At 42.5% G+C, this 22,970-nt stretch overlaps 1 protein-coding gene across 2 annotated transcripts in view; it reads right to left on the bottom strand.

Annotated features, from left to right (window-relative positions):
- Nckap5 (NCK associated protein 5) overlaps positions 1 to 22,970 on the bottom strand; it is an 843,848-nt gene that overhangs the window by 797,730 nt on the left and 23,148 nt on the right. For both annotated transcript variants that reach the window (XM_057769610.1, XM_057769613.1), the window contains exon 2: positions 5,140 to 5,268. In XM_057769610.1, coding sequence (XP_057625593.1) covers positions 5,140 to 5,208 — 69 coding nt within the window. In that variant the 5' untranslated portion in view covers positions 5,209 to 5,268. The remainder of the gene's footprint in view (positions 1 to 5,139; positions 5,269 to 22,970) is intronic.

Raw genomic sequence — 22,970 nt, 5'->3', positions numbered from 1 at the left:
TCTGGGCTACACAGTGCCTGGTCTAGTTTCATTCAGCTGCTGTGATGAAACATTCTAGCTAAAGGCAGTTTAGGGGGAGAGAGGTTTACATCAACTTATAACTTACAGTCTATCATTGAAGGAACTCAGGGCAGGAACTCAAGCAAGAATTTAAAGCACAAACCATGGAGAGACGCTGTTTACTGGCTAGATTGTTCAAGCTTATGCTCAGCTGGCTTTCTTACAAAGCCCAGGATCACCTGCCCAGGGAATGGTGCCACCCACAGTGGGCTGGGCCCTCTGAGAACGATTAATAACCAAGACCAAACCCCCACAAACATGCCCACGAGTCAACCTGAGCTGGGCAATCCTTCAAATGAGACTCCCTTCTCAAGTGACTCTTGGCTGTGTCAAGTTGACAGTTCAAGCTAATCAGACAGCAAGTTTGAGGCAAAGCTGGCCTGAATGTGACCCTGTCTCGAAAAACAATTGGATGGGGACATTTTCATGGGAGCCTTTGAAGATGTGGCCATTGTTTTAGTTTACTGAGGGGAACAAAGAAAAGTCTCTCCCAGAGAAAGCCTGAAAGATGAATGAAAACGCTCCTGGGTGGCACCAACTGCTAGCTTAGCAGTGAACTAAACAATAGTGTTCCCTCTGGAAGTGGGAAATCCTGCTGGTTCTCCCCATCAGTCAGCAGTCTAGCCAAAAATCTGCTTAGTTCTCCAATATCACTGTAGAACCCTGCTGCACCCTGCCAGGAAGGACAGCTACCTACCAGCTGGGTGTGTTCTACCTCCCCCCAGCTACTTCCCTGGGGCAATAATTCCTCAAGTAAATGCTTTCTAAACTGGGGGTGGGGAGGGTTGGCTCAACGATCTGATTAATCTGAATAAGGAAATCACAAGATCAGCAGCAGACCTAAACCCACCTTTCAGTACTCATGTTACTTACTCCATATGACTCCCTCCCTCCCTCCCTCCCTCCCTCCCTCTTTCCCAGCACCACGCCACGAGGGACTGTGTTTTCTGGAACCAGACTTGTCTCCCTTATCGCTGGGCATGGGTATGGCAGGTGCTGTACCCATGAAAGTTTCTGGTTCTGTCAGAACAGCTGGAGGCTTCTGGGGCAGGGCAGCAGCACAGAAAGGCTCCCTGTGGCTGTCACAGAAGAGGTTTCCCCTTGGGAGCTTTAAAGTATGCAAAGCTAGACCCAACCCAAAATTTCAGTCCCGTCTCCTCACCAGTCCCATGGCCTGGAGGATGCTGAGGCACAGACCAAGCTGCAGATTTCTTCTTTGTAAAATAGGGACAGCCAGAATTCTTCCCTTAAAGAGCTGTTGTATCAGCCAACTATTTCCATATAGAGCATGAGTAGACAGTCTGGCATGTAGTAAACTTCAATAAATTTCTACTACTATTACTAAGGGAGGGAAGCCATTGTGGTCAAAACTCAACGTGTGATTTGCCAACCAAACACGCAGAGCTGCCAGCTAAGGTAGCTCCCACCAGCCTTCCTCCCCTGGCCTTCCTCCCCCAGCCTTCCTCTCCAGGCCTTCCCCCTCACTTGGGAACCTACATTTTTTTTCATTTCCCTTCCACTTAAATAGCCTTTATCCTTAGGAAGTAAAATCACCAACATCAAAGATCGAAGATTATAAAGGTGCACATGTGTGAGATCTCTCCCAACCTTCCTCTTACAACGTTTCCTTCCTCCCACATACACACACATACACCTGAAACACACACACACACACGTGTGCACACACCACCCACACTTCAAATTCCTCTGTGCCTATCCTCCAAGTTGTCACTAAAGGACATGAACTGTTTTTCCTTTTATGTTTTACTTCATCTGAACTACATGTTCCTTCATTCTATGGTTTCTCCAGCCTGAAAAAAAATGTTTAAGAGCCACTCTAAGAGTGCTATAATTTCTAACTCAACACTTCATGATTTGACTAAGTAAAATAAAAAGGTAATAAAGTTAATAGTACCTTATTCTTAGGATACATGAGGAGAAAATTTCTTCTGCAAAGTTTAAATGAGGGAATCACCACTGGGTCTCCTGGCTCACTTTGGTCATAATGGTTATTGCACTAGAGTCTCGAGCTGTGAAGACTCCATACTTCCTTTTCATCCACCTAATTTCCCCAAAGGACATTTTTTCCTGGGCTAATATTTAGTGAAAAATAAAGAATAGAAATGAGAGATGGAAACCTGGGCTCTTGGCCTGATCTTATTCTTCTGGTTAGCTTTAGGAAAAGCAGGTAACTTCTCTGGGTCTTAACTCTTTCTTATATTAGGTAATGGAGTACAGAACCAATACATCCCTAGTTTACCAATCCGGAATACCAAAAAGAAAACTGGGCGATGGTTCATTTGGTAAAGCATTTGACTTGCAAGCATGAGAACCTGAGTTCCATTGCCAGAATGATTGTCTGAAGAAAAAATAAAACAAAACTCACCAGGCTCACTAGAACAAGCTTACAATCTCCGTGCTGGGTTGGCAAGGATGGGCAGATCCCTGGGACTTACTGACCAGTGTGACCAACTTGGTAAATTCCAGGCCAGTGAGAGACCTGTCTCAAAAAACAGAAGGGAGCCAGCAAGATAGCACATTTGGTAAAGTGCTCAGTGCACAAGCAGGAGGAGCTGGGTTCGAACCCCAGAACCCATGTAACAAGCTGTCATTGGTGGTATATGCTTGTGATCCCAGAGCAGGGAAGGCAGAGACAGGTGGATCCCTATGGCTTGCTGGCCCACCAGTCTCCTCTTTAAAAAAAAAAAAAATCAGGCCAATGTGAGGCCCTGTCCCAAAAACAGGGTGGGTGTCAATAGAATGGCTCAGTGGGTAAAGGGACCAAGGCTGCCACCAAGCCTGAGGACCTGAGTTTAATCCTCAATATCCTCATAATAGAAGGAGAGAACTGACCCCAGAAAGTTGTCCCCTGCCTCCACATACATGCCTTGCCATGTAAACATGTGCACACACACAAAATAAATAACTACACATATCCTTCTTTTTACCAACAGCATCCATAGAATTCCACTCTTCTGGATCACACTCTGACTTGGTCAAAGGTCTTTTATTAAGGACTGGTTCTATCGAGTATTGAAAGACCATAGCTTAGCATGTTTGCCTTGACAGGATATTTGCATATTAGTTGAGACTAGAAGCAAAAATAGGTGGCTCTGGAGACCAACCAACCAGAATGCTATTTCTGAAAACTGTTCTCATCGTACCATATGGCTGCTGTCTCTGCCTCTGCCTAAGCCAAGGCAGATCAGACCGGCGTGACAATGTTCATGAAGACTTTCTCCTGCAACAGAGGCTGAGAAAATACCCCTGTATACCGGCTTTCCCAGAAGTTGTAAAGGGAATGGACACAGGAGAACACATTTGCCAATTTCCATGCAGATAGCACAGGATCTGGTGTGTGAGGTGTGGCTGCATCCACAGAAAAGAACACTTAAAGCATTACTAGCATCTGTAGCCTCGGCGATCTCGCTGGTCAACACGAAGCCTACAGTCGGCTCCAGGTTCAGGGTCACATGAAGAACTCGGCATGAGGATGCTTTGCATATCCCATTCTCAGCGTCCAGAATCTCACTCATGTAAAGCTTTAAAGGGAAGTGGCCATGATCACAAGAAAAATAACGAAGTCTGCAGATCTTTAAAAAACTACCGGATTTAAAATTAAGAAATTCTACTCTGGACTCAAGAGTAGAATTGAAGGGGCATAACTGACAAACCCATTTGTCAGTTGTGTGGGACGGGAGAGGTGGGCATGGATATGGAGGTGTGTGTGCGTGTGTACATGTGTAAGAGTGGTGCAACGGGCAATCTGAGCATTCCTCAGGCACCCTGGTCCACCACGGTTTGTTTTTGAGAAAGAGTCACTCACAAGCCTGGACCTGACCAAATCAGCTGGGCCAGCTGTCCAAGCAGTCTTGGAGGTCACCTGCCTCCACTTCCCAGCACTGCCATCACACTTGGCTTCTTCACATGTGTACTTGAATAGCATGCAGGTGCTCATGCTCCCTAACCTCCAACGACGCTTTATCAGCCATGTTCCACGTAGCGGTCTCTAGAGCAGTTGCTGTCAGCACAGCACAGCCCTGATACTCACACAAAAGAGGGGCCAAGAGCAATCTATAGTTCCCTAATGAGAGAACTGGGCTAAGGGAGGGCCTTCGTCTGATTTCCCGCTCTGGTCACATGGAACATGGAACAGAAGAGGTACTTACATTTGGTAATCCAGAGCCCATGGAAAAGAAGCCCAGCTTCTAAGCACAGAGACGACCTGTTTCCTTGTGCTAACCAGATCCTCACACACCAAGGGAAACCCAACCAGGCTGTTAAGAATGATGTCCACTGGGCCAGCAAGAGGCTGCGGTTGGTAAAAAGGACATGCCGAGCAAGCCTAACAACCTGAGTTTGGTCTCCGGCACCCACATAGCAGGCTGGATATGGTGCGTTCAGCTGAGATTCCAGGGCTGCTATAATGAGATGGGAGGTGGAGACCGGGGAACCAGTGGGAAGTTCCAGGGCCAGCTAGCTGGGAATACACACCAAGCAGCCGAGACGAGAGACACTTTGCCCCAGTTAGGTGGAAGGCAAACTGGACTCCTGGAAGCAGTTCTATGATCTCCACATGAATTCGCCACACTCACACACACATGCACAGCATATGCACACATGCTAAATCCAGTTTTTTAAAGGAATAGTGTTCACCAGAGTGAGAAAGAAATGTTATGTAGGATGGAATGAAGCCCTCGGCCACTTTCTCGGCTCTTCAACACTTCAGAGCTGTATTGAATTTTTGTTCAGCTCCACAGTTTACTGTATGTTGGAGCAACTACATATAGGCCTGGCATTTGGACCGAAGGCACAGGCACATTTTTGTATAGGCTAATGTCTATTTCAGCCAGAATTAATGCAATTATATGTAATGTTGACAGATTATGACATTTACCTATTAAGACACTATACAAACATTCCAATAATTTGCTGGCCTTTGAGTTTGTAAAAAATAAATGAGCCCAAATCCCATGGGGTAAATGGAATCAGGGTTTTAGGAGCTGGGCGTTCAGGAAATAACAGTCAAAGGATAACGTATTTGAAGCCAAAACACATCCAGTGGTCAGTGGCACTTACCACAAGACTGCTGTCCAGAGATAGTCTTTTACCAAAGTCCCTTTTACACAGCTGTCTCTTCCCCTCCATGGGTGAGTGATGGATTTTCCTTTGCAATTTATCAGAATCCCCCGTCTGTCTCCACGGCCACTGCAAAAAGCGAACATGGGTTTTGTGATCAAACACAGTGTTTAAACTTTTCATTTTGCACTGTTCCTACCAGAAACTAGGGCCAAAAAAGTGCCTAGACCCAAACAGTAAGTCTAACACTTGTGAGGCCTCTTGGCTCACAAGACTTCTCTCAGGGGCACATGCTTGAGCCATCTTTGTGGAGGTGCGTGTATTTTTTATAGCTTATGCTTGCAGGGCTGGGGGATGGGCTGGCGCATTAAATCAGCAGACTGTGGCCAAAAGCAAGCGGTCTGCATCATGCCACACTTGCCCCATACCTGTTCTCTTTCCATCTGCCAGAACAAGTCTCTTTCTGCGCACACAGGTGCTGTCTGCAAAGTCCATGAGCTCAAACCCAGAAAACCACACTCCCGAACCAAGAACTGCTGAGCCTTAGATCCAACAAGGAGAACCCCAAACTTGCACATTATTGACAATATTTAAATGTCAAAATGTCATGTAAGCTAGGAGCTAGAGAGATGACTAGAGCTCCGACTTGTCTCGTAGTTTTGGGTTGGAAAATCAGTTCCCAACACCCATATCTGGCAGCTCACAACCACACAGAACTTTGGCTCCCTGGGATCCGATGTGCTCCTCTGGCCTCCCTGGGTAACTGCACTCACATGCAAATACCCCCACAGAGATACAGCATTTTGAAATTAGAATAAATCTCTTGAAATGTCATTTCAAGTTATTGAGCATGGGAAGATCCATTGGTTTTGAGGAAGCCAGGATCAGTAAACTCTGGATAATGTCATCATGGACAGCACCTATTTATAGAACACTACTTTTAGCATACAGCGCATCAAGGATTACACTGATGCTGCTTGTTCTCAAATGAGCAAGAATTTTGCTTAATAAAAGTCCACCACATGTATTAGGTTCCAAGTTTCATCAATCGTAAAAGACCAAAATAAAAAAAGGGGGGGGGGATGTGCCCTGGTGATGTCACCATGCTACAGTGTCCCCACACCCATGAGTCCAGGCAGCACAAGGTCGAGTTCGTGCGTTAACTTTTATAAAGGCAATGAGAGGATGGAGGATGGACCTAGGAGAGATAAGGATAGGAATGGGAGGCAAATACAACCAAAAGGTATTGTATACACATGTGAAACTCCCAAAATAATTAATAAAATGTGTATATTTTAAAAAAGAAATGGATTTGACTCTATTTCCTTACCCCTTGGCCACGTGGCCATGGACAAGTCATTCAACCTCTCTGCATGGCTTTTTTTTCCCCTCAACTGTTACAGTCATTTAACTCTATCACTGGAACAATGAGAGAACTGTTGAATAGTAGATTATAATGTACAGTGAATTATAAATATCAACAGGTAATCTTAACATCTACTGAATAAAATTCACTATGCCTTTAGTGGTTCAAAGAACAGTTGAAAATATAGAAATTTCCTATTATCCTACAAAACAAGATAGCCAAGTAGGCCAGATACAGAATGTTGTGACAAAAAGCCATGCAAATCAGTTTTTTGTTTGTTTACTCTTTGACAGTTTCACACACACATATAATAAATTGTGGTTATTTTCTCCACTCTTCCCTTGTCTCATCCCCCTCTCTTTGCCACTGAATCTCTTCTTCCCAACACATCCCATTCCTAGTCTCTTGTCCATTTGTGTGTATTCCTTAGGCAGGTAGCCCTGAACACTTTAATAGTAGAGAAATAAAGCAATGTACAAGTGAGCATGTGTGCATTCATTTCTCCTCTTTACTAAGGATGTCATATAACCAGTTATCTCAAGCCACAGCCATGGTGACTTCCCCGAAGTGATGGACTGTACCCTGGAAGGGTGAGCTAAAACAAATTCTATCTACCACAAGTTGCTTATTGTCAAGTTATTTTTCTCCCCAGCAATACCAATGAAAGTAAAACAGCCTACATCTTGCCAACAAGTCTTTAGAGCCCCACCCCCCCAAGCCCTATGTGAATTCTGACAAATCTGCTTTTATCTTAACTCTCACACCATCCTGCCTGATCTCCATGCCCCCAGTTCAGGCGCTGGACCTGTCTTACTTTCATCAAAAGATCTTCACAACAAATACATTAGGTGAGGATTCCCTTTCTCTACCAATATTCATAGGACATTCATCACCCTTAATACCCAAGATAGTCTCTTACACGTAACAAATTCTAAAGGTATGTGTGTTTTCAAATGAAGATGTTAGATATTAGTTCTATTGCCATAGGAGAAAGTATTTGTCAACTGACGCTGTTTGGGGACCTGCCCTTCAGATTTCTACCTTGCCATGTGGCATCCCACTCTTTGCCTCCTTGACTGTAGTCATGGTGGCTAAGATCGGCCTGGATAGGGAACCCTGATTGCTCTTTGGGCTGACAAGGGAGGGAGACTTGATCGGGGGAGGGGGAGGGAAATGGGAGGCAGTGGAGGGGAAGAGGCAGAAATCTTTAAGAAAGAAAGAAAGAATAGCTATGACACAGAGAGACTGCTGGGGATGACAACCTCCCCTCTAGCAAATGGATACTTTCCTCAGTTTTAATCCTCCCCACCACAATAGACCATCAGTTCACAGACAGCATGTATATTCTGAGTGCTTACTACATAGAATACCCAAGCCCTAGATGTTGAAAGCCATGTATAAGAAGGACTAACCGTGGTGACATAGCTCTTCTGGTAAAGTGCTGGACATGCAAGCATGAAGACCTGAGTTGGATTCCCTAGAACCCACATTAAAACTAAGCGCAATACTGTGCCTGAAATTCTAGTGCTAGGGATGCAGACACGGAGGGATGCCTGGGGCTCACTGGCCATCCAGTCTTTTCTGGATCTGTGAGTTCCAGATTCACTGAGAGGCTCTGCCTCCAAAAATAATGTGGGAAGTGATAAAGAAGACACTGAGCATTGTAGCTCTGGCCTCTCTCCACAAACACACACACACACACACACACACACACACACACCTATGACTAGAAAGAGTAAGTTCTTGCTTCTATGGAACCTTCTAGTAAGAATATATCAATAATGAGTAAGCAAACAAAGAAATAATCTCAAGTTGTGCTAGGTGATGGCATTAGGAAGTAACTTTAGTAGGTGTTACAACCTTGAGTCACACCAACAGAACCTTTTTATATAGAATGGCTAGAGTATAAAAGGGTTTTTCAAAAAGATGCAAGACATCATTCCAGGCAGAGGGACCATGAGAAGGGGCTAGAAAAGAGCTGTGTGCCTGGAGGAAGATTTATTTCTTGAGAATAAAGTTAGCTAGAAAGGGAGTGCCTACAAGAAGTGCCAAGTCATAGCCACCAATTACAAACTCTCATTCTAAATACAAAGGGTACTAGGGCTTTCTATCTCCACTTCTTACTAGCTTACTACATAAATACCCAACCCCTATGTTGAAAGTCATGTGTAAGAAGAACTAGCCATGAGGTAAGCCACTTATTACTAGCTAATGACATTCAACAAATTCTTTAATATATTTAATTCTCAGTGGTTCAGTTATAAACCACCACTGATAAGGAAACCTCCATTAATAAGACAATTAACTTGAGTATTTTTCTAGTGATTGGTGGTCAGTATTAAATATTAGAATATTGATCAACCCTCTAGTACACATAGTAAAATCAGGAAAGACACTAGGTGATGATTTTATGTTTCACTATAGCTCAAGAAGAATGTCCCCAGGGAGAATGAGAATCTTTGTAAAATTCCTAGGATAGACGAGTTCGCCTGCCTGCTTGGTTTGCTTAATTCTTTCACATACTTCAAGCTGTCAATCACGTAATATAACGGTAGAAATGACATCCAAATTACTTGGAAACAATATTCTATAAGCACTGAATAATGTTAACATTCCAGGACAATAAGGATCAAAGCACAATGAGCAATATGGTGACAACAAAAGTCCTGGCTGTTTACCTGTCCAGTGGAATCACCATCCCCACGTCAGAAACGGGAACATTTGCTAGCTGGGGCTGGGGAACACCTCAGTAAGGAAAAGTGCCTGCCATGCAGGCATCAGAACCCTAGTCTGGATCAGAAACCATGTAAAGGACATGAGTTCCAGACACTCCTATGATCCCGAGCTGGGAAAGTAGAGACAAGAGCATTCCTGCAGCTCACTGGCCAGCCAGCCTAGGGAAATGGATATGCTGTAAGTTCAGTGAGAGATTCTGTCTTAAAACACAAGTGAAGAATGACAGAGGAAATCTGCTGGCATTGACCTCTGGCCTCGACACACATAGCCATGCATGTGCATATACACACAAACATACAGCAAACACACACACACACACACCTGTTTTCTAAACATGAGAAAATGATCATGGGTAAATGCAGAGTAAGGTCATCCCAACAGGTCAAAAACAGACCACTTTAAAAGATTTTTAAAAATTAGAAATAATAGCTAGGTATGGTGGTGTGCGTCTATATTGGGAGCACATGGGAAATAAGAGACAAAAGATAGGTAGGAAAGAAGTGAGGTAGAAGAAAGAAAGAGAGGCAGGAGGGGAAAGAAGGAAGAGAGAGAAGGAAGGGAGGGAAAGAGGAAGAGAAGGGAGGCGAAAGGAAGAGAGGAAAATGAAGAGGTGGGGAAGGTATCCTAGAAATGTGAACATTCTAGAAATTCAAGACCTGAAGTCTAAGAAGAGATTTTTATACTGACTGGTCAAAGGCAATGTAAAATATAATAGTGGATTTATGAAGAAATGATTTCTGCAAAGAGGATTAGCTCTGGGTGGAGCTAACTCAGACAACTTGCCTTTATGGACACTCTGGTGTGGTCAGTGGCTGTCTAGACTGTACACACCAGACAGCAGCACCATGAGCATCTCCCAGCTCCCTCTTCCTCAAGCATTCTTTTAAAGACTCCCCATGCACCAGGCCGTGGTGGCGCATGCCTTTAATCCCAGCACTCGGGAGGCAGAGGCAGGTGAATCCCTGCTAGTTCGAGGCCAGCCTAGCCTACAAGAGCTAGTTCCAGGATAGCTAGAACTGTTACACAGGGAAACCCTGTCTAAAACCAAAAAGGGGGGCTCCCCATGCTCCCTCCTCTGCCTCTCCTTCCTCTCCTTCATGTACTGCTTGAAGAAATGTTTTAAACTCCTTATACAAAACAGCTCCGCCCTGCATGAAAATCAGAATAGAAATAAAATAGGTATATAAGGAAATCTTAAAATAAATAAACAACCAATAGCAAGAATAAAAATAAATAAAGACAACATGCATATAACCCCAGTGGAATGGAAGAATACTGAGATGTGACTAGGGGAAAAAATTTCTGCAGTGTGTCAGCTGCTAATGTTAATGAGTTAGTTAAATTAGAAAAATCCCAACTGCCCAAAGCTAAAAGCATTCAACCACATAGGATGCCGGGGCGCAGTATGGACCGTGTTATCAAATGCATTCTGTTCAGCTGATTTTTGCGGTTGGTGTTGTGTTTTGTTGTTGCTTTGAGCTGGCTGTGGAGAGCAACACTTAAAAAGCCATCCAATTTCTAGAGAATATTTTCCATCTGGGGCCAGTTGGGGAAAGCACGGGCTAAATGCTGCAAAGCCAGGGGAGACACAACACAACTCATTAGGGAGGCGGTTTATGAGGAGGAATGCTTTCTGAAAATCCAGCCAAGAGTTGACGGCGATGTCCCTGCACACTGCAACAGCCATTATTTTTCATTAAATGTCTTAAAACACAAGCGAAAACCCAAAACGACCAAGGAAATGGACAGAGTAAAATAAATTGGAAGTCGATCAGTTTTTTGCAGAGGTTTTAGGTGGTAGTTAAAATCTTGCCAATTACCCAGAGTGTCTCTTTGCTCTCAAAGAGGTTATTTATTCTATTTTATTTTAGAATAAGCTCCCTCCACATGCTCCTCAACCCCACATAACCCTGATGTGAGTAAAAAGCCAAGGAAATCAAGAGTAAGCATTAAACCTTCAAAACCAACTAACACACACAAAATAATACAATTTTAATAAACCATATGATGTAGACTGTGATGTTAAAGATGTTATATGTAATAAACTGCCAAAATTAAAGAGAAAAAATTTACAGCTGTTTCGTTTCCCTTTCTCTATTCAGCATTTAGTTAAAATGCAAGCGGTGTATGCTTGTTGAAAGAGGGAGGTGGGCAAAAATCTCTTTTCAAGAACGTAAAATACTTACTGATGATCCACTTAGATGCCACCAAAAAAGTTAATTTGGGGCTCATGAGAAGGCTCAGCAGGTCAATGCACTTGCAGTCAGAGCAGAATGACCAATTTCTGGTCCTCAGAACCCCACATAGGTGAAAAGAGAGAACCAATTGTCTCCAAATGTTGTCCTCTGACTGCCATGCACCTCCTGATACACACATACAAGGCATGCAAACAGGCGTCACATCCCCCACATACACAAATGAAATTTATACTTAATCAAAAACTCAGATTTTTACAGATGTGCCTTCTTATGAAAATACATACAAAATATGTATATATGTATATATGTGCATATTCTCTACATACATATATATATATATCCACAATTCCATCTCCTTCCTTGCTTATAAGTAATAAAAATTAAAACTTTTAATTAGTAGGGCTTTGCATAAATTATAGTTTTACTTTTCTTTCTTTTTTTAAAAAAAATCTATCATCATATAGAATGTTACTGATTCAGAGTCAAAGATCTCAATACTTTTTTTTATTTGTTTTTTGAGACAGAGTTTCTCTGTAGCTTTGGAGCCTGTCCTGGAACTTGCTCTTGTAGACCAGGCTGGCCTCGAACTCATAGAGATCAGCCTGCCTCTGCCTCCAAAGTGCTGGGATTAAAGGTGTGCACCACCACCACCCGGCTGAATCCTTTACTTTCTATGTTCTAAATTAGGACATTTTTATTACTCATCATATGTTTATGGCACCATCAGAATATAACTTTTGAGCATTGTGTAAACAAAGGGTTTTAGCTTTAAGTACCTTTACTGTGCCCAGATAGCACATATGTATAAATGTGTGTGAAGGGCAGAGGGTCAATTGCAGGGGTCTGTTTTCTGGTAACTTTCTGTTCAAACTTTTAGAAATAAGTTAGCAACACTTTGGGCCCTCCCTGTCCAATATTTATGTCTCATTTACTTTCCTTATCACAGACAGTGCTTTGCCTAGAAGGGAGGCTGTTTGTGGGAACATCATTTTTCTTATTTCAGTAGAGTTCATTGTGACATTTGCACCATTAAGATCAAGATTATCTCCTCCCCCCCCCCTTTTGGATCTATCAATCACCAGATCCAATAAATAATTAAATGTGCTTGAATTTCTATCATGCTTTATACTTGATGTGATTTGTTTTGCATGCATGTTCAGGGGCACATGTGTGGGTGGATGCATGTGCAAACCAGAAGCCAACCTGACTTGATCCTTAGGACCCATTCTCCTTGTTCATGTTGCCAGCTAAGATATCTCTTCTGCCATGGCGTATGGTTTCACATGAAAATGATTTACAAGGTCAGCGTACACTCTAAAAGGATGGGGAAGGGGGCTATTATCGCCAATGAGGTGGCTACTGGTGAATTCCTCATGTTCCAGCAGATGGTTTCTCATCCATGTCCACAGCGGGTCCTGGCTAAACAAAGTGGCTCACAAAGCAAAAAGCAAAGACTTCACAGTGGGATGGGGACTTGGTAGGAGGATGGACAGATGCTGGAAGTGAAAGGCGAAAAAGAGAAGATGGGGGGAATGATGTGACCATGGGGCATTATATGTGCATGAGTTGTCAGAGAAGAAATTAGTAAAAGTATATAGTATCATAAAGTGTCTGTGTGTGTGTACAGGTAACCAACAGAGAAAGGCATCAGGTCCCCTGGAGCTGGAATTACACGTGGTTGTGGGCCATCTGACGTGGGTGCTATGAACTAAACTCAAGTCCTCTGCAAGAATAGTGCTCTGAAATGTTGTTATCTCTCCAGACCCGGTGACAGGGTATTTTTTTTATCTTTATCAGTATCAGATGCTGTGTATAATGTGTACTCTGTACTTTAATCTGATGGGCTAAGTGGTCACGCTTCCTATAGCTTCATAGCAGGAGAATGACATCGGCTCCGGCCTATGACGTAGCATTATAGCATGGGTGTTCAAGATCTTTTACAGTCTAGTGAAGTCACCACGTGCTGGCCTCTCTCCAACCTAGAACAGTGTGCTGTACATGACAGCAGATGTCAGGCAGGGTTGGCAGGTACAATACATATGACCGTTGATTCCGGGAGCAAAGGGTAAGTGCAGCCAGCATCCTGGAATGTACAACCAGCCCACACAGTCAGCCTCCACTTACCCAAGCCTGATCAACATCATGCTAGGACAAGACCCATTTGTCCAAAGCCTTCCATTTTTTAAAAATTTTAAACAAAAGGTACACATCTAAATACTGATGTAAAAATCATATTTTCTTAAGGTTTCACGGGCTAGAGAAATGGCCTAGAAGGTAACGTGCTTCCACAGAAACATGAAAACCTGAGTTCAGATCCCAGAATCTGTGTACAGCCAGGTGCACTGGTGTGTGACCATAATCCTTGTGCCCTTACAGCAAGGTGGGAAGAGGGACAAAAGAAGAGGCAGTTTACCATTCTGCTACTCTGGTGTAAACCGTGGCAAAAACCAATATACCTAGCATCAAGTAAGGTGGGTGGCAAGAATTGAAACCCAAGACTGACCTCTGACCTTCACATGTGCACCATGGTATGTGTGTGCCTACATACCACACACACACACACACACACACACACAATTTAAAAAATTAAATTTCACAAACCAAATGAATTCCCGTCAGAGAAGTGCATAGCCCGAGGCCTACTCATTCCCAATCTTTAATTACATGGCTCTGAAAATTTGGTAATTATTTTTGCAAGGTTTGAATTAATGGAAAACTCCATGTAGAGAAGACTGAAATATTAAATCCTAACACAGAGAACTAAGTACAGCAACAGGGTTTGGAAGGAAAATTGAATTGCCCATCACCTGTCTGTACAAATGGAAAAAAATTCAAACTTTTTTTCAAAGATAATTTATTCTCTTTTTATGTGAACCCACAATGTGGAAACAATTATTCTAACTTAGAAAAAAAAATATGCTCTGTAAGAATTAAGGACTTTCCCCTTAGTTTAAAACTAAAATATTACCAGGGTTACTTAGTATGTTTTAGATACTCATGCTTGCTGCTACAGCACGGAAACTGAACAGACTCCCACTCCGGGCGATTTTATGCATCTCCTTTTACATCTGTTGGAATGTGTGGCCTGTGTCTGTTGTTTGGGGTTATCTATACTTTCTTCCTTGCTGGTTTTGGCATTTTGATCTCATCTACACAAAAATTAACATGATCCACATACGGCTGCTTTGATGGATCACACTAATTAAGTTATGAGTTATTACCACGTCTACACCATAATTTTGCTATATAAATGGATTCAGTGGGATTTACCAACTATTGATTAAAGAACTCCAGTGCAAGGTGGGTTTTTCTGGGTTTTTCAACTAATTGCTTTCATATCATCTCACAAATTAATTTCTCCAGTCTCCAGTCCCTTCATCTCCCAGATAAAGACAAATCAGGAGCATGCTTGCTAAGTTCCCTTTTGGATCTAAAATAGTTTAATCTATGAGACAATTTAAGTAGAATTTAATGCATTGAAATCCATTGTCATCTCTCAATTTACAGCTTTATTGAGGTATCAGTCAAATACCATATCGACCCATAAATACGGCGTTTTGTGTGACCATCATCAAAATCCAATTTTAGCACATCTTCAACAGTCCAAAAGAGAAGCCTGCAGAAATAGGCAGCTGTTACCCACCCCTGCCAACCTATCCATTCACAGGCAGCCACTATTCTACATTCTGTCTCCATGAATTCATTTTATTTCACACATTTAATAAATGGCTTTGAGACAGACCTTTTTCTCTAAGTATAATTTTTTTTTAAAGTCACCAATGACGTAAAACAGACTAATACTCCATTTTTTACAACAGAGTAATTTTCCATCCAACCTTTGTTTATTTATTGGTTATTGAACACTTAAGTTGATTTCACATTTTTCTATGAATAATCATGAACTGTTTGATGAAAACATGTTTTCATTCTTCAGGAGAATTACTGGATCAAATGGAAAAATATATGATTAGTATTTTCAATAACTGTATCTACGAATTCCACCTCCTCTCCATCTTTGCCAGCATTTACCATTGTCCCTATTTATTTCAACCAAAGATAATCTGCTCGGTGATTTGTCTTTTTATTTTCTTATTTATTTATGTGTCTGTATGTGGTTATGTGCAAGTGAACGCAGGTGTCTAGAGTCCAGAAAAAGGCGTAGATCACCCAGGGCTGGAGTTACAGGTAGTTCTAAGCGCCTGATTTGGGTGTCAGGACCCGAATTCAGGTCAGGTCAGCAAATGCTTCAGCCACAGAACCTTCTCTCCATCCTGTCTTTCTGCCATTACGAGTGTGCAAGGTTTTCGTGTATCCTGAGCAGAAGTCCCCTGTCTTATAACTACGTGCAAGTATCTTCTCCCATTCTGTAGGTTATCTTTTTACATTTTTCAAAAGATGATTTTTTAAAAAAAAATGTGTCTGTGTAACTATGAGTTACTGCAGAGGCGCCAAAAAAACAGCAGCCGATGCACTAAAGCTAGAGCCACAAGGGCTTGGGAGCCACACAGAGTGGGAGCTGGGAACCAAACTCTGGGCCCCCCGCAGAAACAGTAAGTGTTTCTAAATATTATTGAGTTACAATTTATCAGTTTTTTTTTCTTATTCTCTTGATGTCAGATCTAAGAAAACATTTTAATCCAAGGAAGCAAAAAGCTTGTCATATGGTAAATGTTGTTAGAGTTTTAGCTCTTACATTTCTTTCTATGATTCCTGTGGGGTTAATGTTTGTGTCTTGCAGTAGGAATTAGTCTGCTCTTTTACACATGAGTACTGAGAACTGTCTGACCTCTACTTATGAAAAGACTGATCTTCCCCTCACAGAAATGTCTTGGCACCTGGGTTTAAAAAAAATCACTAGCCACGAACAAGAGGGTTTGTCTACACATTCTGAATTCACACTCCTTTAAGGCACATTACCATCTTGATTACTATAGGGTCATAGTTCAGTTTGAAATCAGGGTTGTGAGTCTTCCAACTTAATTTTTTTCAGATTCTCTTGTTTGTTTTACCTACTTCGTGTTTCTGTATGAATTTCAGCATTATCTTGTAAATTGCTGAGAGAAAGCTGGCCAGGATGCAGACCAAACCTGGGCTAAGTCTGCATCACCTCAGGAGGTACAGCCACCTTTGTGCTTTGAACCTTCCAGTTCACGAAATCAGAGGCTTTTATTCATTGGTTATTCTTAATTTCCTTTGATCATGCTCAATAAGGTTTTGTGTCCCCACCACTTTGGTGTGAAAATCTTGCATTGTATTTCTTTCTGAATATTTTCTTTGGTTGTTGCTGTACTTACCAAGGAAAATCACAATTCAGGTTGTTTTTTCTTAGAGTTCTGTTAAGTTTTGAAATGAAGAGCTAATCCATACATTCTTTCTTCTTTTTAAAAATATTTTACCATTTTACTATTTTGAATTTTGTATTCAATGATGTAATAATATTTTAATTCTAAGTGACATGGGTTCCATGTCATTTTATTATATTTGGTGTTTTTGTGGTGGTTGTGTGTGTGTGTACACACATGTTCAGATATATGAGATGTGTATATGTGGTGTATTCACATGCAGGTAGGCTCATACATGCTTGCTTGGAAGACAAAGGAAGATTTTGAATCGTCTGCTCCATCACAGCTCCTCCCTTTATCCCTGTGAGACTGGGTCTCTCACTATGCCTGGAGCTAATCTGGCTGCCCTAGCAACCCTCCTGTCTTCCATGCCCCCATGGCACTGGGGTTAGTTACATAGCCACCCCAGTTTTTAAGTCAATCTTGAGGATTTGAACTCAGATCTTCAAGCCCATGCAGCAAGCAACTTTACTCAATGAGCTATCTCTCCAGGCCTCCAGTTTTATCTTTAAAATGTATTTTTATTAAACCACGAAGAAATTCGTAAGAATCATATATGATATGTTTGAATTAAAATAAAGAGTAATGCTTAGCTTACCCAAGTAATGCGGAAATAAACTTCAACCACGTTACCATCATCTTTCACTTGCACTCATTGAGCACTTACTGAATGCACAATCTAATACTGTAGCAACCCACATTCAACTCATCACCCAGTAAATTGCATTTAACTCCATAACATCATAAAACTCACTTGCTAAGAAATTGGAGCATAAAGAAATGCCCTCAACATCTCAAGCTTGTCGCTGTGACTAAATATTTTCATTCATCCCATTAAAGGTATTTCCCTTCCTTACAATGAGAATGACACACCATCCCACCATGAAGCTGGGTTTCAATTCAACTCTGGAGGATCCAAGCCAGCTGATCCACTGACGTTTAAACTGTGCTAATTGTGCTAACGCTGCTGAATATAGAAAATGAACTCATTGGTCTTGGAAAAAAGTACTAATATTAATTCTGATTCTGACTCAATGATGTTATCAACCATGTCTTTTCCTCAGAAAAAGAACCTGAATTCAAACCAAAAGAGGCATGTTTTATCATTAGGTCTTAAAGCTTTGAGAATCAAAGGAAGTCAAAGAGTTAACATCCTGGAAAAACTAATGTTCATCGTGCAACCTGTTTATACATGATGGGAAGGATGAGACTGAAACTCTGCCACCTCAATATTAGAACCTCCCCTTAGGACCAGCGACACGTCTTAGCAGTTAGAGATGGCTTTCTCCAAGCTGATGAACATGCATCCCCAGGACACACACAGAAGGAGAGAACCAACTTCCATATGTGTGTCACAGCGGGCATGCTCCCCATCCCACACACACATATATATACAGTAAATGAATGAAAATAAATGTAATACAATTTCTAAAACACTTCCCATTAAATCCCAGGTGAGTAAAATAAATACCTGTCATCATTCTCTAGACTATGCAAATAAGAAAAGCACATCTATGAACTGCGGCTGAATTCAGAGAGGACCTGTGGAGTCCTGAGTCTCCAAGGACAACAACGCCGGAGCTTGATATCTGCTGTGTATTCAGCTTCTAGAGTTTTCCACCAGTGTGTGGAAACATGGGCCCGGCAACTCACCTCAGGACAGCAGACCAAAGCACAGTCGTTTGGCTGGAGAACATGCAGTGCTCAGAGAAGGCACCAAGGTAAGACTCAGGAAGAAGCCAGAAAAGCCAGAAGACTGCACCGTCCTCGCCACCGGCTTCACGTATGGAGCATGCGCAGGGGCAGTCCACGCTCCGCCAACATCCGGGAGAGGTGTGTACTTACAAGCAAGGCCACTCTGCAGCTGCAAACCTTCTCAACTTCCAGATTTGCTAGCTCTCTACCCTGCTCCTGTCTTCAAGCATGTACTGTCTCACTAATAAGCCATTTAAACAAACCATTCTCTGCCGCAACCACTGTTTCTCTGGTCCAGCCCTCATTCCAGAGGAGAAGAACCAAGAATTCCCTGCAGGTCTCTGGACTCCGATGTTTCCCAGACAGAGGGATGGATTTTCCCTGAAGTTACAGAGAAGTTGCACCACGTGGCTGAAGGAAAGGCGGTGTCAGATAAAACCTGAGCCAAGTCATTTGATAGCTCACTTCCTCTGAGATGCCCTCGGATTCACTGACAGGTGGGTGCGCCAAGCCATTCCGCCAAGCTGGCTCTGGATAGTCTATCTAGCAAGCCTCGTGGATGCTTCTACTTCGCTCTGCGTGGGAAAGACTATACGGAGAGTAAGGGTGAAAATCTATTCCAGATGAAATGAGAAAAACGATTCTTTGGAGACAGGGTCTTGTGTATTCGGTCCATGGTGGCCTTGACCTGACTGTGCAGCTGCAGATGACTTTGAACTCCTGACCCCCTGCCTAGATTTTCCAGTTTGCTGGTGTTACAGGTCTGGACCACCACTGCCAGTTTAAGCAGTTCATGCTGAATCCAACGACTTTGTGAATGATGGGTAAGCATTCTACCAACAAAGCTATATCTCTAACCAAAACAGAGAGATTAAAGCACATGAAAATGTGTATTTTTAGAATTTCGGGAGACATCAAATTTAATCATGAAAATTATCAAAGCAGAAATGAAATAATAGTTGATGGCTGTTCAAAGCTGAAGAGCACATACTTTGTTTAAAATATAAACTTTAAGATACATTTTAGGCCAATGTGCTGGCTAGCTGTAACTGTCGATTTGACAAAATATGAAATGAAACTGGAATGAGAGTCTCAACTGAGAAGTTAGCTAGATCAGGTTGGCCTACAGGCATGTTTGCGGGTGGGGCATGCCTTGATTATTAATTGATTTAGAAGATTGGGTGCACTGTGAGAGGCACCATTTCCTAAGCTGGGCCTTGACCCTGCACGGGTGTATTTCCTTCTCTCTGTTCTTGACTGTGTGTGTAGTGTGACTAGTCACTTTGAGTCCCTGCCTCAACTTCCCTTTAGTGATGAACTGTGACCTGGAATTGTAAGCTGAATAAGCCCTTTTCTCCCCTAAGCTGCTGTTTCTCTTCCTGTTTCATCCCAGCTGGGGCAGGCGGCACACAAGGTGCGAGTTTCGTGATGGCGTCTTCACGCATCTTAGTCTCTTCACCCTGTTGTAATCATTCTCCTCTCTACGGCACCCGCCCTCCAGCCTGTTCCCTTCCCCCTTCCTCCAGGTCTCTCCCTTTCCATTTCCTTATCATGTGAATATGTGCTTTTAGGACTGAAAATACTGCCTAAAATTATGATCCATATCAAAAGGCACAGTAGCAGAAGTATGAAAACCTCAAGCGAAATTCCTAAAAGTTATGAGGGACCTCTCAGGATGACATATAAGTGCTGTTAGATAGCAACCCTGCCAGAACATCTCTAGTTAGCAAAATTAAATGCCCGAACATAAGAGAATGCTGCTGCCAAAATAATGAAGGCAAATAACTCTGAGACTTCTAAGTGACTGTAAAATATAACCCAAGAACCCCTTAGCCTTAGAGAGCTGGAGCAACTGGGACTGGGGCTCCCTTGGTAGTGTTTGCTTAGCATGTGGGAAATGCTCTGGAAGTGGAGGCAGGAGGATCAGGAGTTTAAGGTCATCCTTAGCCACCTAAGAAATTCTGGGCTAACCTTGGCTACATGAGATATTGCCCCACCCCCAGAAAAGCCTCTGTTGTTTTTCTATCACAAAAGACTACTGATGGATCCACCTCAGTAAAACCGTGTGGGTGAGCAGTGGATTGCACCAAACAGCAAACGCAAGGGGAAAATGTGTGGCTGGATCTGGTGAGTGATTTTTTTTTTCTCAGAGACAATAGCTTAATTTGGCTGTATAAATTAATTCAGAGTTGGCAACAATTAAAAAAAAAGTGAAATTTGACGCAGTGTGTTAGACATATCAAGGCCCTTCAAATTGTTTATACCCTCAAGTGTCCTTGAGAAAAATCACTGCCATTATTATTCAAAGAAACAACCCTTTGCCTGCCCAAGGCTTTCCCCTCTGAGTGCTCATTCAGCCTTGTAGTTATAAACAAATGGCAGGTGCTGACTTGTGTCTCCTTCCTGCTGAATGGTTACCCTCAGGACGGGAACCTCACTCATTTACGCTGGTTCTCTCATCCCAGTACTCAAAATTTGCGCAGAGCTGCTCAGCTTGTCTGCAATTAAATCCTTTTTTTAATATGTTCCTGTATGTGTGTGTGCATGCACACACATGTGCATGTGTAACAATTATGTGTAACATATTTGTGTGCAGAATTATGTGTGTCGTTTGCCAGGCACCATCTACCTTGTGCTTTTGGGAGCCAGGATCTGTCACTAGGCTAGCAGTTCTGTTCTCAGGCTATAAGAACCTTCCGAGGAATCCTCCCGCCTCTGTCTCTCCCACAGCAGGAGTATAAGCACGTGCTACCGTGCCTGTTTTGTTTTGTTTTACACAAGGATTCTGGGGATCAAACTCTGGCTGCCATGGTTATATGGAAAGCACTTTGCTAAGTGAGTGATCACCTCAGACCAAGGGAAACTCTTGAGAAACAGGTTTCTTTAGCAGAAACTCCTGCTGCTTCCAGTCTGCTTAGAAAGAGCTGCTTGGTTTTTATCTTCAAATCTTGAATTTGTATCTTAAATTAAACATTATCAAACAAGAAAGTGAGATTGGGTTATCTTGTACTACTTACTTGGAAAAATGAAATCCGTTTCTCATAACTCCGTGAATTTTCCTTTTAGAGTATTGACTTCTTATTAATATATGTAAATAAACAAGTGTAAAAACAAGCAAAAGTGACCTGTGAATATATTCCAAATAGTTAAGGTCATAGACAAACCTGTAGGGAAAGCAATCTGAGTTCCCATTCCGGCACTCCCAACTGCTTCCTCCAAGCTAGAAAATAATTCACTATTAATAATTTATCTTTCTAAGATTTCCTATTAGCCATTTATACACATACATGTATATATATTTACATTTGTAAATGTTTAATCATAACCATTGGTACCCTTTTCTACATAGTCTTTGACAAGTTGATTTACTTCCCATGTAGTACTGTGTCAGGGCTAAGGCTGGGATCGGTGGTAGAGAGGATGAATTGCCTGCAGGAAGCTCTGGGGAGATCCATCTCTGGACTAAGTAAACCAGGCATGGTGGCACATGCCTGCAAAGGTAGAAACAGGAGGATCAGAGGTTCAAGGTCAACCTTAGCTATGTAGAAAGTTCCAGATCAGGTTGGGCTGTGGGAAACTCTGCCTCAAAAAATAATACCGGTCATAATATTCTCTCCATGTTGAGGTACAAACAGGTCTTCTTCCTTCCTCAGCTGTATTTTAGGTCTTTTTAAAAAATTTATATGTATGTGTGTGCATACACAGGTTTTGTGTGGGTACCCATGGAGGCCAGAAGGGGGCGTCAGATCCCCCGGAGCTGGTGTTACAGATGGTTGTGAGCCATCTGATGTGGAGCTCGGATCTGAACTTGGGTTCTCTGAGAGACCAGCAAGCACTCTTGACAGCTGAGCCATCTCTCCAGTCCTTTTTCATTCTTTTAATGACCACAAGGACTCCTGATGGCAAGCAGAACCCGATTTGTTTGACTCTTCCCTTCTTGATGGACACAGACAGCAAATAATTTATCAGTATTACAGACGCTGTGGAGTGTTTTCTCATGCATTCCTCTGTGTGAACGGATGAAGTGGCTCCTGTGATAAATAGCTGGAGGGGCCCTCGCTTTCTAAATACCCTCAGATTTCTATTAATCCAAATCACCGTCTCCTTCCTGTTCCAGCCCAATGGCTTTAGAAAGGCAGAGAAACCCATCCGCAGCTTCCCAGAAATGCAACAAATCGTGATCACATCTCATTTAAAGCTCCTCCTGCTCAAACTGAGGATGGAGTTTAGCAGCAGAGGACTTGCCTAGCAGATGGGAGGCCCAGGGTTCCATCCCCGGTACCCAAAAAGCCAAAGCAAAAACGTATGCCCTGCCCATCAAATAATTCATTCACAAATCAATATATCCACCCAGAACTCATATACATCCATTCTGTAATACCCTGCTAGTTATGGCCTCACCTTGAGTCTTTCCTACATCTAAGAACATAAAGGAAGACAAGGCCCCTTTGGGTTCCTATCAACGGGGTCTACGCAAAGCCCTTATCCACCTGT

Source organism: Chionomys nivalis, chromosome 5, assembly GCF_950005125.1.
Source record: "Chionomys nivalis chromosome 5, mChiNiv1.1, whole genome shotgun sequence".
Classification (NCBI taxonomy): domain Eukaryota; kingdom Metazoa; phylum Chordata; class Mammalia; order Rodentia; family Cricetidae; genus Chionomys; species Chionomys nivalis.
This window is presented reverse-complemented; position numbering and strand designations above follow the sequence as displayed.